Genomic DNA, 14,431 nt, shown 5'->3' with positions numbered 1-14,431 from the left:
GCGGGGGACTGACTCTGAGCTCCCTGCAGCGCTTTCACCTTTGAAGTGTAGCAACAGCCCTAGAGCTGTTGCTGTGCTTCAAAGACTGAGGCGCCCTATCGACTAATAGAATGGTTGATGCAGATTGCATCGAGTATTTGATTACTCAGTTACTCGAGATTTAACATCCCTAATTTGTCATCAGGGTGAAAATAGCTCTGGGATTTTGACACTAGGGATGTGAAATCCTGTTTAAAATGTTAACCTAAACAAAATGTTTAACTAGTTAATTGCCTGTGGCAGGCCAGGCTGGGCAGGGCCTGCCACTCTGAGATGTGGGCGGAGGGGCCGCTCCGACCGGGCCCGGCCCACCTCACCACAGGCTGGGGGGTCTGTTCCAGCCCGGCTGACTGGAGAGCCCCCTTCCCACAGCAAGGTGTGACAGGCCCAGGCAGTCTGGATCAGCCCCCCACCCACAGCTGCTCCAGCTGGACCGGACGCCCGTTACCCATTTACATCCCTATTTCACACATCAAAAAGTTGCAAACTCGTGCTCCCTTTGCTCTTTACTGACAATTCAATGTTTTAATACTGCCTTTCCAGGTCACATTCTTCCCATTTGTGCTTCCGCTTTCCCTGTTGTATGGTTCTTTAGACAGACCTCATCCACGTGAATTTTTTGAATGATCTTTTTTTTTATTGCTTCCGGGGGTGCTATTGTGCTGGGGTCGGTACAGACACATAGTAGAAAGAGGCTGTACCATTGAGAGTTTGCTATCTGGTTTAGATGCAAGAGCCGATAGATGAATGAGAGAGCTGGGAAGGCGTTGCAGTAAAAAGACTTTTTTAATAATTCCAGTCTAGCTTCCTTAAAATATTATGGCCCGACTTTGTTTTAAATTCCTTTACAAAGTGTTTCCTCCTGTCATGGTTGTTGAAGCCTTTTAGCAGGGAAGTGACTGACCCATGTGCGGTCAAGTGTGCAAAGTAAACAACCTGGAAAAACAAAGGAATATGTTTTGACTAATTATTAGATCTGTAATGAGCTCAATATTTTTTGACAAATGTGACTTTCAAATGATTGTGCCCCTTTAAAATATTTCTTGAAGAATATATTGTGAGGAAGGGGGTTTTCCTGGCACTTTCCTTTTCCCGTCTCTTTAATGATGCTTTTATAGTTCAACTATAGCGTGGTGCAAAATAGCCACGTGTCCTGCTGCAGCTAGTTTGGCCTGTAGTTATCCATTCTCTTCCTCTCCTGTAATTCCAGACACACAACCCCTTTTTAATTCAATTGGACCTGAGTTTCCAAGCGCACAGCAGTGGTTTTAAGGAAGGCTAAAAATGAAAACCTTGCGAAACCATTGTTCTAAAGAATCACTGCTAGCAACTCGGGTGTTTAGAAGTAAGATTAAACTTAACAGAAACCCAAACATTTGAAAGGTTGTCTTCGTGGGGAAACGTAGGGTCGAAAGGTCTTTTTAAACACGAAATACAAACCTAAGACCCACTAAGCACTTCAAAGTTCACCAGTGCCCTGTTGGCTCCAAGTAGCAATTCTGATATTCCTAATACACCCAGCCAAGATGTTTCCAAAATGACTGATTTTAGAGGCCTCTGTTTTGCAGTACCCAAACTGAGAGGCCTGGAAAAAGGTCTGTTTTTTCAGAAAATACTGAGCACCTGCTTTTTTTAAAATCCTGTCCCTTTACTTGCCCCTGGTTGGGCTCCCAATAATTGAGATACTCCTAGGGTTGCCAATTCGAAAAGCTGCAGATGGCCTCTAGTCCATCTGGTCTGTCCAAGTTGGCAATTCTAGGTACCCAAAATAACACTAGAAAAGTCTTAGCATCCCAGTCCCTTTTGTCACCCGAGGATAAATTCCATAACCCATCTTTTTGGACAAGAAATGGGTCTTTTGAACTAAATTTCACAGTGACCTTATACATTAGACTCAGCTGAAGTCTCTAGATCTGTCTGCTTTCCAGAGAAGAAGAGAGAAAAGGGGGAAACGTAAGTTATGACTCATGATTTTCACCAACTGTAGCGTTGTCAGTGGTTAACCGGTAAGCATTACCTTTATCGGGTGTTGTTCACACTAGCCCACCAAGATCTGGATTAGGCCAGATGCGCCCAATCAGTGAATTAGCCTGCGAGCAAAGGAGCTTGATGTTGGAAACAGCTACTTAGAAATAAGATCACCTGTGCAGGAATAGATGGGGCCTGTATAAAGCCAGGTAGCTGGCTGCATTGAGGGGCTGCTGCTGGAGCACATGTATGCATCTTACCTGTGTTGAGGGGCTCCCCTTCAATGCTGCTGCTCCCACAAATTCTCCGTGCCTCCTCTGTACTCCAGTGCTTTGGTCAGAATCAGATAGCTCCATGGAAAATCCACACAGACCTCCCCTTTTTCCCCTGATGAGAAGGAATGTGGTGGGCTAGATTAGAAAGAAAGATGTGGGTGTGGAAGGAGAGAACCTAGAAGTGTGTTAAAGTTGCAGATGCTAATATGGAGCGCTGAGATACACGGTATATTGGTTTCAGTGGGGTGCACTGGATACGATGGTCCAGGAGCAGCAAATTAATAGTGCTCCTCTATAAATCCATCCACCTATTGTGGATGGAAGTTGGTGTTTCAACATGCTGCTCCTCCTGGGACTTGTGGTCATGGAGCAGGTGAGCAGGCCTCTAGCAAACTTCTCAGTGCCCTGAATATCTCCAGGTTTTCCCCCATTCTCTAGTTTATTCCTGGTATGCAGCATTGGTTAGCAAAATGTTACTGAGCATAGGGCAGGAGAGTTACGGTGGCATCCACCATTTTGAAAATTACTTGATGGTCTTCTGACCCTTGGGGCTGAGTAACAGGCTTTCTGAAGCCTTTCCCTCTTGAAAGCTGAGTGTGCTCTTTGTTTGGAATGTCTTTAGTCCTAGACCTGCAGGTTTTCAAGACCAGTAGCAGGCCTTGTAGAGCCTTTGTGGAACAGGTAAGACCAGCAGAACCTCTTAGGGTCAGAAAGATGTGAGGAGAATGGATAATGAGAATATCTGAGCTACTGGATAGACCCAGAGAGAAACATTTGTACTTAACGTTTGTTCCCCAAACTACTCAGAGTTGTAGCAGCAACTCAAAGAACTGAATATTAAGTCCCTTTCATTAGAGTCGGAAGCCCTCAATAGTCTGGAATTGTGATTGGGTGCTTAAGCCAAAGAACTTGCCAGGACTTTGCCATGAGGTGGTCATGTTAGAAGCACAGCATTTTGTGGCTGTGTGGGCAGTGTTCCATTCGCTGGGCAATAGATTTCCAGAAAGAAGTCTCCCAAGTTCCTGTGGTTTGTGGCTGAGTCCCTGTCTACCGGCTGACATAATGTCATCGGGTGTGGGAAAGGATATGATAATATTAGCTTAAGGATTGTGGCTCAGGAGGGGGAGGGGGATTTTGTTCACCCGATTTGGTTTGGCAGCATAAATTCTGTGCTTTCTAATTTCCGTTCCATTAAAACCTTTCCTGCCAAGGAGCTATTACCCTTGTGTTTACTACATCTGCAGTTTGCTCATACCATCCAGCAGATGATACTGGATTAATTTCCATGCATGGATTTCATTGTGTATCTTTCCAGTGGTTTCTCAGTGCCTCTTTGGCCATGTGATAGTCTATTTTAGTATGGTCACTTCGTTCTGATATTTTTCTCTTCATTTTATCTACCTTTTTGTCTTGCATTCACACGGCATCTTGGAAGAACATAACTGTTATGAGGTCAAAGACACAGGGCTTTGTTGTGGGATCATTCAGGCCATCATTAAAATTATTTTGAAATAACTAAAATCGATTTAATAACTCACAAAATTACAAAATTGAACTAGTCTGTCCTCACTATTGAGAAGTCTCAAAATTAGTCCGAGGCAGGCTCCATTCTTGTAGAGGTGCTACCTTAGTCTAGACGTACCCAGAGTCAATGAAGTGGGGATTTAAATATCCCTGGCTTCATTAAAATAAAAATGGCCGCCGTGCTGTGCCAGCTCAGCTGATCGTTGGCACAGTGCGGAAGTCAAGGCGCGGATTGGTTGACAGGGAACGCCTTTGTCAACTGCTCCCTTATGCTTTGTGAAATGAGGTTTACAGGGGCGGTCGACAGAGGCTTCCCTTATTGACTGATCCACTTCTTGACTCGCGCGCTGTGCTGACGATCAGCTGAGCCGGCACAGTGTGGCGGCCATTTTTATTTTAATGAAGCCGAAGATATTTAAATCCCCGCTTCATTGACTCTGGGTACATACTGTCAACAAAGCTTCTGTCGACAAGGAGCGTCTAGACTACATCCAGTTCTGTCGACAAAGCAAGCCGCTTTGTCGACTTGACAGTGTAGACGCAAAGGACAGTGTAGATTCAATAACACCTTCTGTCGACAGAACTCTGTTAACAAAAGGCATTATTCCTCACAGAATGAAGTTTACAGCCGTCGACAAAACTGCTGAATTCTGTCGACGTTATATCGACAGAACTCTGCGGCAGTGTAGACGGAGGCATAGTTCTGTCTACCAAAAATCCACTTTCGTTGACAAAATCCTGTAGTCTAGACACACCCTCTGTCAGGTAGCCTATTTTACATGCCTCTGTCGACAGAGTCATGTAATCTAGACGTACCCTTAGACACAAAGCCACCCTTCCTCGGACTGCGGGAGTTGGAAAGGCAGGTGGTTACTTGCGAGGCTGCTGATGTTATTGATCAGTTGTGAATGCAAGTGGCCAGGAAAGATGTGTCATAACTTTAGTCCTTAGTATTGCAGCTGATCTATGTTGTAAATAGAAAGGAGGGATTTCGCCTCTTGATTCAGAGCCCAGATTAGGTTTTGGCACAGAAGGCATCAAATCTCTTAATGGTTGGCAGAATTTGTGCATTGATGACTAGACATCTTGTCATCGTTTTGCTCCACAAAAATAGCAACCATTCTTAAGCCTTGGCCAGACTACTGACTCTAGTAATCTTTCCAACCGTCTTTTTGTGGGCAGCATTAGAGGCAACGTTTTTAACCGTGTCGGACCATCTTTCAAAGAAAACTACCCTCCCCCCCACCACTTAAATTCGAAATGCGGCAAGCAGCCCAAGGGTTAAGCAAATTGTTACCAGACTCTCAGTATGCAGACAAAGGAAATGAGGGGATAAAAATGAGCCACTTGTAGGGGGTTTTTGGTGGGTTTTGTTTGATTTTGGGTGGGTGGGTGGGTGGGTGGTTGGTTGGTTGGTTGGTTGGTTTCATCGCTTTATCTTCAAGTCAGACCCTAATGGGGAGGTAAAACGTAGCTGTAAATGAGCACTGTAGCTGACTGAATTTCCGTTTTAGCAGCGTTCCTATTTTGAAGAGCCTTCTGTTCTAAACTAGTGTTCTTTCTGGGGTAGCTTAGCTGTTATGCACATTTAGATTAATGTTGATGGGCTTTAGATTAATTAAGTCTAAAACGAATAACAGGTCAGATGTTGTTATCGTCCCTGTTTACTTTTGTGCACTTCTTGTAAATTATACTGGCTTCTCTGAGGGGTGCAAAGTGCCTCTCTTTCCTTCATGGCTCCTCGTAGGCCACATTCTGTTAATCTGTGTGAGCCTCGACTTGGCATACCGGCAGCCCAGCTGCCTTTGTGCTGTGATCTCGACGGGCTTCCCCAGCTGAATTGGGTCAGGCCTGACCAAGCCGTGAGCTTGCTGATGCTTCACAAATAAATAAGAATCCTAGAATGCACGATGGCTGTAGAAAGCCGTCAGGGAGGTGATTCAATGGAGGAATTCCTCCATGTGATTTTGCATTCTACTTCTGCCCTTGCATGGAGTACGGATGTTAAATATCGGTTAATTAAATACATCGATTAACCTCATGAATTCTGATTGGCTATTCGACTAGTCTCTCATCCCCGGGGGACGGGCCGGCAGCCAATGTGCTCCAGTCCCACTCCCGAGGAACCCCCTGCCGCTCTGCGCTGTTACTGCTGTATCAGAGGCAGCAGTGTGGAGTACCAGGCGGGAGCTGGCCCATGAGGGGGGCCAGTTTAAAAACCAGCTCCCCTCGCGGACCGACTGCCTGTTGCCCTGTGCTGCTGCCTCTGATACAGAGGCAGCAGCGTGGGGGGGCAGCAGCCCCTATTTGGGGGAGGTCTGAGCACCCAGATCTGGCACAAGCCGGACCTGAGCTGGGTTGGCTGCCTGCCCGGCTCCTAATACACTTAAAATGCAGAGCCTCAGCAGGGGTAGGTCCCAGACCTGGCACAAACCAGGACTGAGCCAGGCTGCTGAACAGCCTGCTAAAAAATATACTGTCGGGCAGGGGGGAAGGCATGTAGTCTATAGCATTAACCTACAAGCTTTTGCTTATGGTTAATCAACTATACTGTTACATCCCTAGCATGGAGTTGAGGGTACTGTGCCGCTAGAGAGGCCATCTTTCCGGTCAAATGTAAAACTAAGTTTCTGACCACTTGTGAATTACAGTGTGGAAGCTTTACTCTATAAAACCTCAGGGCCCTAGCTGATAGCCAACATGAGTAGTCAAATTTTGTCTCTGTAGGTTTCTCTTCCAGTTTAAATTGGGTCTGGTAATCCTCATCTTCTGTCCCAAACGAATGTGTTGTGTAGCTGCATACTGTAGACAGCTGTGCATTCGATCCCAGATGTGACTGAAGTGACCTCCGTGTCCCTTACCTACGGTGCCTCCCCGGAGACATTGAGGGGATTAATCAGTTAATATTTGCAAAGAGCTTTGAGATCCCTAGATAAAAAAGGTGCTAGGTATTCGAAGAGAAAACAGAACAACTCCCCTCTTCACTATTCTTGTTACTATAGAAACCATACAGGTGGGGGTAATCATTTAGGGTGCGTCTACACACCACCCAAAACTAAAAATAAGGTACACAGTATGCGCTACGCAAATTGCATATCTGATTTCAAATCTATTTCGAAATAGCTTATTTTGAAATTTGGCACATCTACACAGCGCCAGATTTTGAAAGAACACGCTATTTCGAGTCCTCCCTTATCCCTTGTGCAACGAGATTTACTAGGACGGTGAAATAGCACACCGTTATTTTGAAAATATTTCGAAATAACGGGTGGCTTGCGTAGCTGCAGGGTTGCTCTTTTGGCCTATCTCCGAAATAGCCGTGCAGTGTAGACATACCCTTATTGCTTAGCACTAGCAGACTCATCAACAGGACTGGCTCACCTCGGGACACAGATACAATGGTGAGGAACAGAGCGAAAAATGACCTAACTAGAAGAGAATGATCTTTTCACAGCCGTTGCTACGATTGAATGAATAAACACCCCTTGTACCCAAGGAGCATAGCGACGTTCTTGTGACACGCAGTATCAAAGGCAGCAGAAGGAACCCCGGTCTAGTAGAGGGGAATTGAGACATGCAGTTTTCATCCCTGTGATAGGAGGCAGGTTTTCCATATACCCTATTTATACCTCTGTCAGGAAAGATAGCAAAGTCTTGTCAGAAAACCAGCCCGTCTCTACAGATGTTTTGAATCCGCTCGTTAGTGTGAACCAGGGAGACTTATAAAAGCAGCAGCCATGGGAGCACAGAAAGAAGACTTAATTCTCGTCTGAGCATCCTGCGACAGAAGGAACAGGAGAGCTTTGCAATTCCTTGCCTTAAAGTTTACTTTTCTCTTTCACTGTTTGGCTCTCCTGTAGGTGATCTCTCTAGGTGTTTGCTTAGGGTTTCGTGTGGTAGTAATTTGCGAGGTGTAGTGTGAACTATGGTTTATTTGTAATATAATTCTTGTGGGGGCCTCTTGTTTATAGGCTGGAATAGTATAGTAGTTGCTTATCCTTTATTTACCATATTGGTTTCTGCAAATTAAGTCCTTCTGGTATCCCTGATCTCTCCTCCGCCCCCCTCTACTGCGATCTTCCTGCTCCACGGATTCTGACCATGTTTCTCTCCTTCCCTTTCAAATCTCTGCACATCACCCTTCATCTGGGATGCATTCACAGGAGTGTTGTGAGACGTCATTCTTCTGCTTTACTCTGCGCTGATTTGGCCTCAGTTGGAGTTGTGTGTCTAGTTCTGGGCACCACATTTCAGGAAAGATGTGGAACATTGGAGAAGGGAACAAAAATGATGAAAGAGCTAGAAAACATGAGCTATGAGGGAAGACTGAAGGACTGGACTTTAGTTTGTAAAAGAGAAGACGGAGAGGGAACACGATAGCAGTTTTCATGTAGGTTCCCGCTACATGCCCGTGCCCCTGACGGTGGGAGGAGACTTCCCACGCTCTCGCTTCTGCCCCCAGGCCTATCAGGGTTTGGGCGGCAGGGAGTGCATGAAGTCTCCTCTCACCCTGCCAAGAACACGTACATGGCACTTCTAAGCGCTGCACACTCCCCATGCGCTTCCCTCTGCCCCCAGGCCAATTAAGGCCTGGAGGCAGGGGGGAGCGGCAGGGCCTCCAGGCCGGATCAATCCATTTGGCGGTCTGGATCTGGCCTGTGGAGGCCCTTTTGCCCACCCCTGATCTACACGGTGCTTGGTCCTGCCATGAGGGCAGGGGACTGGATTCGATTACCTCTCGAGGTCCCTTCCGGTTGTAGGATTCTATAATTAAACAGTTGTTCACCTCTATCCATGTCTGAATATTCAATACAGTCTTTCACTGTATTGAATATTTGCTCCTCTATTTCCTTGTGTGTCCTCTTTATCTGCTTTTCCTGCGGCCCCATAGGGCCTCTGGCACAAGGGGAATGTCTTCTCAGTTCTGACCTGCCAAGCTGCTCCCTATTTTCATTCAGATTGTTCGTGAAGACGCTCTGCTTCTGTAGCACTCACCGACTCCATTATAACTGGGGCAGCTAGATGCACAAATGCCTGAACTAAGAAACTGTAACTTTATTGCTCCAACCCTCCTGCTTGCTCACTCCATCCTTTCTACTGATCTAGCCTCCCCTGTGTCATGTCTAAAATTAGGCTATCAGAACCGGTTCTCTCCGCTTGTCCCAAAAAGGGATTACCCTGCGTTGGGGGCCCTGTAATATTAAATGGTGGAAATCTTAGCCCTGTCGTTTTTCTGGATGTGCAGAGGTAGGAGCCAATTATTTACAACTTGCATATTCGAGTTACTCTTTACATTCACGGAAAGCTCTTGATCTCTGTCTTCTGATAGATACTGAGGAAGCTCAAGAGCCTCGCCTTAGAAACAGACGCGGAACTGGAGAGACAGGATGAAGTTCTCGACGTCCTTACCACCTCTGTAGATCGGGCGACTTTGAATATCGACAAGCACAACCGCAGAATGAAGAAGCTAACGTAGCACCCGTGTGTGAGCCAGTGGGTTTAATAACCAGAGGGATTGTGCAATGGTATATTTGTCAGACTATGTATAGAAGTTTTGATTGTACAGGAGCCATCTATCATATTATCTTGAATGCTGCTGTGGAACTTTGGGGAGCGGGGAGGAGCAGGATGGGGAGGGAAAGGAATGTGGAAACATTTCCGTGCTGGGATAATTTTTAAAGGCATTTTAAACTTAAAAAGGCCTAAACCGTTGATCGTCTGGAAACAATGACTGTGAAATCCCTGCTACAGAAGATCCTTAAATGTAAAATATTGGGACCACCTCTGAATTGATGTTCATGCCACATGCTAAGTTACTGCTTTTGAAAAGTAACTTTTCTGTAATAAGAGCGAAGATGAGTAGGCAGTGTGGCTCTACCAGATAATTACAGTCCAAAATTCTTGCAAGTTCTCTCCAAAAACAGAGGCAAAGTAGAAGTTGACCAATCCCCACTTAGCACCAGGAGTCCCGTTTCAAGTTGTTGAATTTCACAAATTAGTGACTGAGTGAAGACGCCGAATGGCTAACGATAAAATAACTTTGTTCACTTATTGTACGAATGTAACCGAGCGTTAGTGAAGGTTTTAAAGGAATGAAGTCTTGGTAATACAAGAGCTTGCCGCAGCTCTGAGCTGTGAAGTCTTTGGCAAGCAAGTGAAGCCAGACGACGTGTGTGTGAGTTAGTGAGGAGTTCAGTTGAATGTTGCCAAAGGATAAGTGTGTTGCTCCTTAAGTAGTTTGCTGTAAATAAGTGTCGAAGCAAAGTGGAGACTTTAATTTTCCAAAAGGAAATTCTTGATCTTGTACACTGGCAATTGCTTTGTCTCTTATCCTGAATGACAGTGCTTAGAAATAATAGTACAGGAGAGGGTAAGTTCACTGCACTATAATGGAGATGTTTTGGTAGGAGTGCTTGAAGCACACAAGTCTGTTCTGAAGGAACTTGGAGTACTTTGTGCCTATAAAGACCCTCACTTCTATACAAAGAGCTTTTCTGAATGATTTTGGTGGGCTGACACCCTTACAAATCCATCTCTAGAAATCCGATGATGGCTTAGCACAGATTCTCCAGGGCCCGACACATCATTTCATGACCTCTCTTGGATGCTATGAGGTTCAGGTTCATAAATTGTTTAGCATGCCTTCGTTTTCCAAGAAACACACTCGTCGTCCCTTCATGCTACATGGGGCCATAGGGAGCCTGGTGGTTCTACTCCAGACCTATGGGTTGAGTGTCTCCTGATCAGCGCTGTACATATTCTCGTTGCCTCGTGGTATTTATGAAAACGCGATGGACTGCCTTCCTCCTGTCATGATTTTCCTTTGAAATAACTGGGATGTGTGAAGACAAGACTTCTTGTCAAACCAGTCTTGCATCATGACTGCATTGCCTTTCCGAAATAAAAGGGAGTACCTGTAAATAATGTATCTAAATGGTTATTGGTTTTATTATCGTGGATGTTAGAGTTCACAATCTAGATGTAATTGATTTTAGTTCCACACAATGTAGTATACATTTGTGTCTCCTACCAGAAAAGCCGTTGCCTAGAATAGGTTCTAAATTGTCCGCTGCCCTGCACACAGGCTGACTTTTCTGGGCCCTGGGTAAGGGGCGGGGCTTTCCAGGCCCCCGAAAGGGGCAGGCCCTCAGGCAGAAGGGGTGGGGCTAGGAGCTAGTCAGCCCATCAGCACCACCTGGCAGACGCCATCCTGGACTCTGGCGATAATTTAAAGGGCCCGAGGCTTTGGCCGCTGCCATTTCTTCTGTAGCAGTGGCCAGAGGTCCTGTACCCTTTTAAATTGCTGGGCCCCAGGAGAGCTGTTCCCCCTCCCCAGTTGATGAGCCTGCCTGTAGCAGAGAACTGGGAGGGGGTTCATTTCTTCTCACTGCTACCCACGTCATTTTCTCCACTATAGCCTTCCAGTTCCTTTGCTTTAAAGAATACTGGTGTAACCTTGGTCACTTCAAATTGTTCTATGATAAGCTGATGGTGAATTATCACCATGTAACTTTACCGATTAAAATCTTTGTAAATGCCAAAGTTTTGAACTGGGGAACCCACTGATAAGTCATGGGATTGCTTCATTTCAAAGCAACATGGATGACAGTAGGAGTAGATGGGAAATGACCTAGAGAAATAACAGTCTTGAAAACAATATAGTGTAGATCTGTCCAATGTAATAGCTGACTACAAGTCCCGTATTCGCTCTGAGTTGTTATGGGCATGCATTAATTAATGTCTTGTTCTGTGTTCCTGAATGTAGTCATTTTGAAGCATATGAAATACAAAGTGTGACGTAACAATAAATGATACTGTCTAGCACATCTGTTTCCTAGTTTTAAATACCCCAAATAACTGTTGTCTTCATGTGATGAGAAAACATGTTTACAAGATAACTTATTGTATGAAACTTGTTTAGAAATTCACTTTGCACAAAAGCACGTTTTGGTGTGAAGAAATTTGGACCTGGTGCTGATTTAGGATTGATTCTTACATTAATTAATCCACTAAGATTGCCAAAAACAGATAGCATTTGTACTTAACTAGACTAAGTGTGCTGTTCTTTTTGTCATGACTGGTTTAGTTTGGTCTAACATGTTTGTATCTAAACCTGTAGGAGTTAAAAGTTTTCTGTGCATTTCTGTCCAGATGAATTTCATCTATACGGAATTCACTTGGATTCTGTAACTTGCTCTTTACTCTTAATAAAATATCTTGAAATATAGGGGGGAAAGTCACTCTCTTCATTTCCTTATACCAAAATTTCTCGTGTGTGTGTGTGTGTGTGTGTGTGGAGATTTTTTGTTTGTTTTTTGGTTTTAGTGTGGGCCACTAAAGTGTATGTTTGAAGGAGGCCTGACCAACTCGTTACAGCCATCTTCCATCTCATTTGCAATCATGTAACATCTCTGTGGCAACTACAGACGTTGCTTACGTGGAAAAGTAACTGTGCTATATCTAGTTCTCTTTAGTGTGATAAATGTGTTTGTCTCATTTGGGAAAAGGTCAGTCGCACTCTTTACTTATACATTTCAGTCCCATCCTTCCGTCCGGGCTGTAGCTCTCCGTCGGCCACCTGCACACGCTCACAGCTATTTTTACACTACCGTTTGGAAATCTTTAGTTCCTACCTTTTTTATAGTACCTAATGCAACACGTTGGCTTGTTCAGATACCCTCAGGATTTTACTTGAATGCAGGTCCCTTCCTTCCTACCCAAGGAACATCAGAAACCTCTGACAATGAACCAGAATTCATATGGCGTTCATGTGTCGTCACTTTCTGACCATTCAAAGGATTTGTAAGGGGAAATCTGCACTCCATATATTCTAACCAATATTGTGTCCCAGAAGCAGGCTCTACTATTGTGCAAAACCCAGAGTCTCCTTGAATTCTTTAGACTATGGGAAAATTGCCTCAGTACTCAAATTTTCAATTACTTTCACAGTTACTTGGCCCATGTGTTTATTGGTCGGGTCCTGCTACCCGAGCAATAAGAGCCCCCTTGAGCTTCAGTCATGGCCAGTGGCGAGAGAGGACTTGTATGCTGGGCATTGTTAGAGAAGAAACAGGTGAAAAACGCTGCTGTTTTTGTGTGGTGGTGGGGTTTTTTTCCAAAAAATGTTAACTGTGAAGAATAAAGTCACATTAGAGAACGTACAGCAGCCAGTGGATCCAAAAAATGAAGTACAGTAAAACTCCAATAGTTCGGCATCCGATAGTCCGGCACTCCTGATAGTCCAGCATCAAAATGGCAAGAGCCTAGTGAGTGAGCTTCAGCAAAAAATGAGTCACAAGGTAACAGCAGCAGCAGCTGAACTGAGAAAAAAAGGCTTACTAAAACATTACAGTATACTGTATACAGTATGTACAATAAAAAGGGTTAAGAACACTTTATATACAGCATATAATGAATACTCGCTCTCTATAGATATATATATATATATTATAACCAGCTTATAGTACCTCCTGATAGTCCGGCATATCTGATAATCCGGCACCACCTAGGTCCCATAGGTTCCGGATTATCGGAAGTCTACTGTATTTTGACTCTTCAGTGAAATGCATTTTAGACTGCGTAAAAAAGTTATTTCTAAAATGTGCCTTAATCGGTATAGATTGTAAGCTGTTTGAGCCAGGCACTTTTGTATTAAGTGTGTATGATGCCCAGCACCATACAACCTAAATCCATAATAAAAATAGAAAACAGTAATCTAGTCTTTTAAAAATATATCATTTCAGCAGGGTGTTTTATTGAACACTACACAATTGCACAATGCATAAATAGTCTGCTTTCAAGTTCCTGGGCGTAGAGTGATTTCTGGATATAGCCCCAGTTCTGTGGCTTTCCTGTCGAAACTAATTTTGCTTCTGTGGAATCAATGAAATGTTCCAGTAATAAGCACGGCACTTTACGCTTCTCATCTGAGAATCGCGAGGTGCTTTGCAAGCAGTTAATTAATTAAAGCCTCACAACAGTTCGCTGTGTCTCCAAAGCTGCATGCCCCGAGAACGCCAAGTTGTTCTCCGTCGAAGGAAATGTAGTAAGCCTGCCCGCAGCTGTTAAGGCTGCATAGGGTCACATTGGCTGTCAGAGAAACTGGCTGCAATCTCTGCCCTGATTCATTTTTAATAGAGCCAAACATGGCAGCAGCATCGCTTTGCTTTCCACCGTGTGCGGATTATGTCAAACCTCGGCGTGGTGGAGAAAAATAATTGTGTAACTGGGCCTAGTCATGAGTTCAGCTGCTAGCATTGGTTAAAGTAAAAGTTCCTGGCTGTCTGAGCTCCCTAGGCCTGAGTGTTGTGGTATTGGATCTGATGCTTGGTTTCTCTCTTCTCAGGCTTTGTCAACACTGCACGCTTGTTTCAAAGTAACAGTGTGTGTCTTCCTACCAAGCCTGTTACTTCAAAATAATTTCAAAATAATGGGATTCTTACTCCGACATCTGTAAGCCTCATTTCATGAGGAGTAAGGGAAGTTGAAGGAAGACTGTTCTTCCTTCGACTTCCTGCTGTGTAGACAGCATCAAAAGCCAAGTTAAGCTATTTCGACTTCAGTTAAGCAATTCATGTAGTTGAAGGTACGTATCTTAACTTGACTTTAGCCCACAGTGTAGACGT

General features: G+C 44.5%; 1 protein-coding gene across 4 annotated transcripts in view; it reads left to right on the top strand.

Moving 5' to 3' along the window:
* The window catches only part of SNAP47 (synaptosome associated protein 47), a 32,963-nt gene extending 20,930 nt beyond the window's left edge, over nucleotides 1–12,033 (top strand). For all 4 annotated transcript variants that reach the window (XM_075922965.2, XM_025188081.3, XM_089776842.1 and 1 more), the window contains one exon: nucleotides 9,136–12,033. In XM_075922965.2, coding sequence (XP_075779080.2) covers nucleotides 9,136–9,282 — 147 coding nt within the window. In that variant the 3' untranslated portion in view covers nucleotides 9,283–12,033. The remainder of the gene's footprint in view (nucleotides 1–9,135) is intronic.
* Nucleotides 12,034–14,431: the final 2,398 nt, after the last annotated feature.

The sequence above is a fragment of the Pelodiscus sinensis genome, chromosome 2, assembly GCF_052426305.1.
Source record: "Pelodiscus sinensis isolate ZL-2025 chromosome 2, ASM5242630v1, whole genome shotgun sequence".
NCBI lineage: Eukaryota > Metazoa > Chordata > Testudines > Trionychidae > Pelodiscus > Pelodiscus sinensis.
The sequence above is the reverse complement of the archived record's forward strand: the minus strand, read 5'-3'. Positions and strand labels throughout refer to the sequence as shown.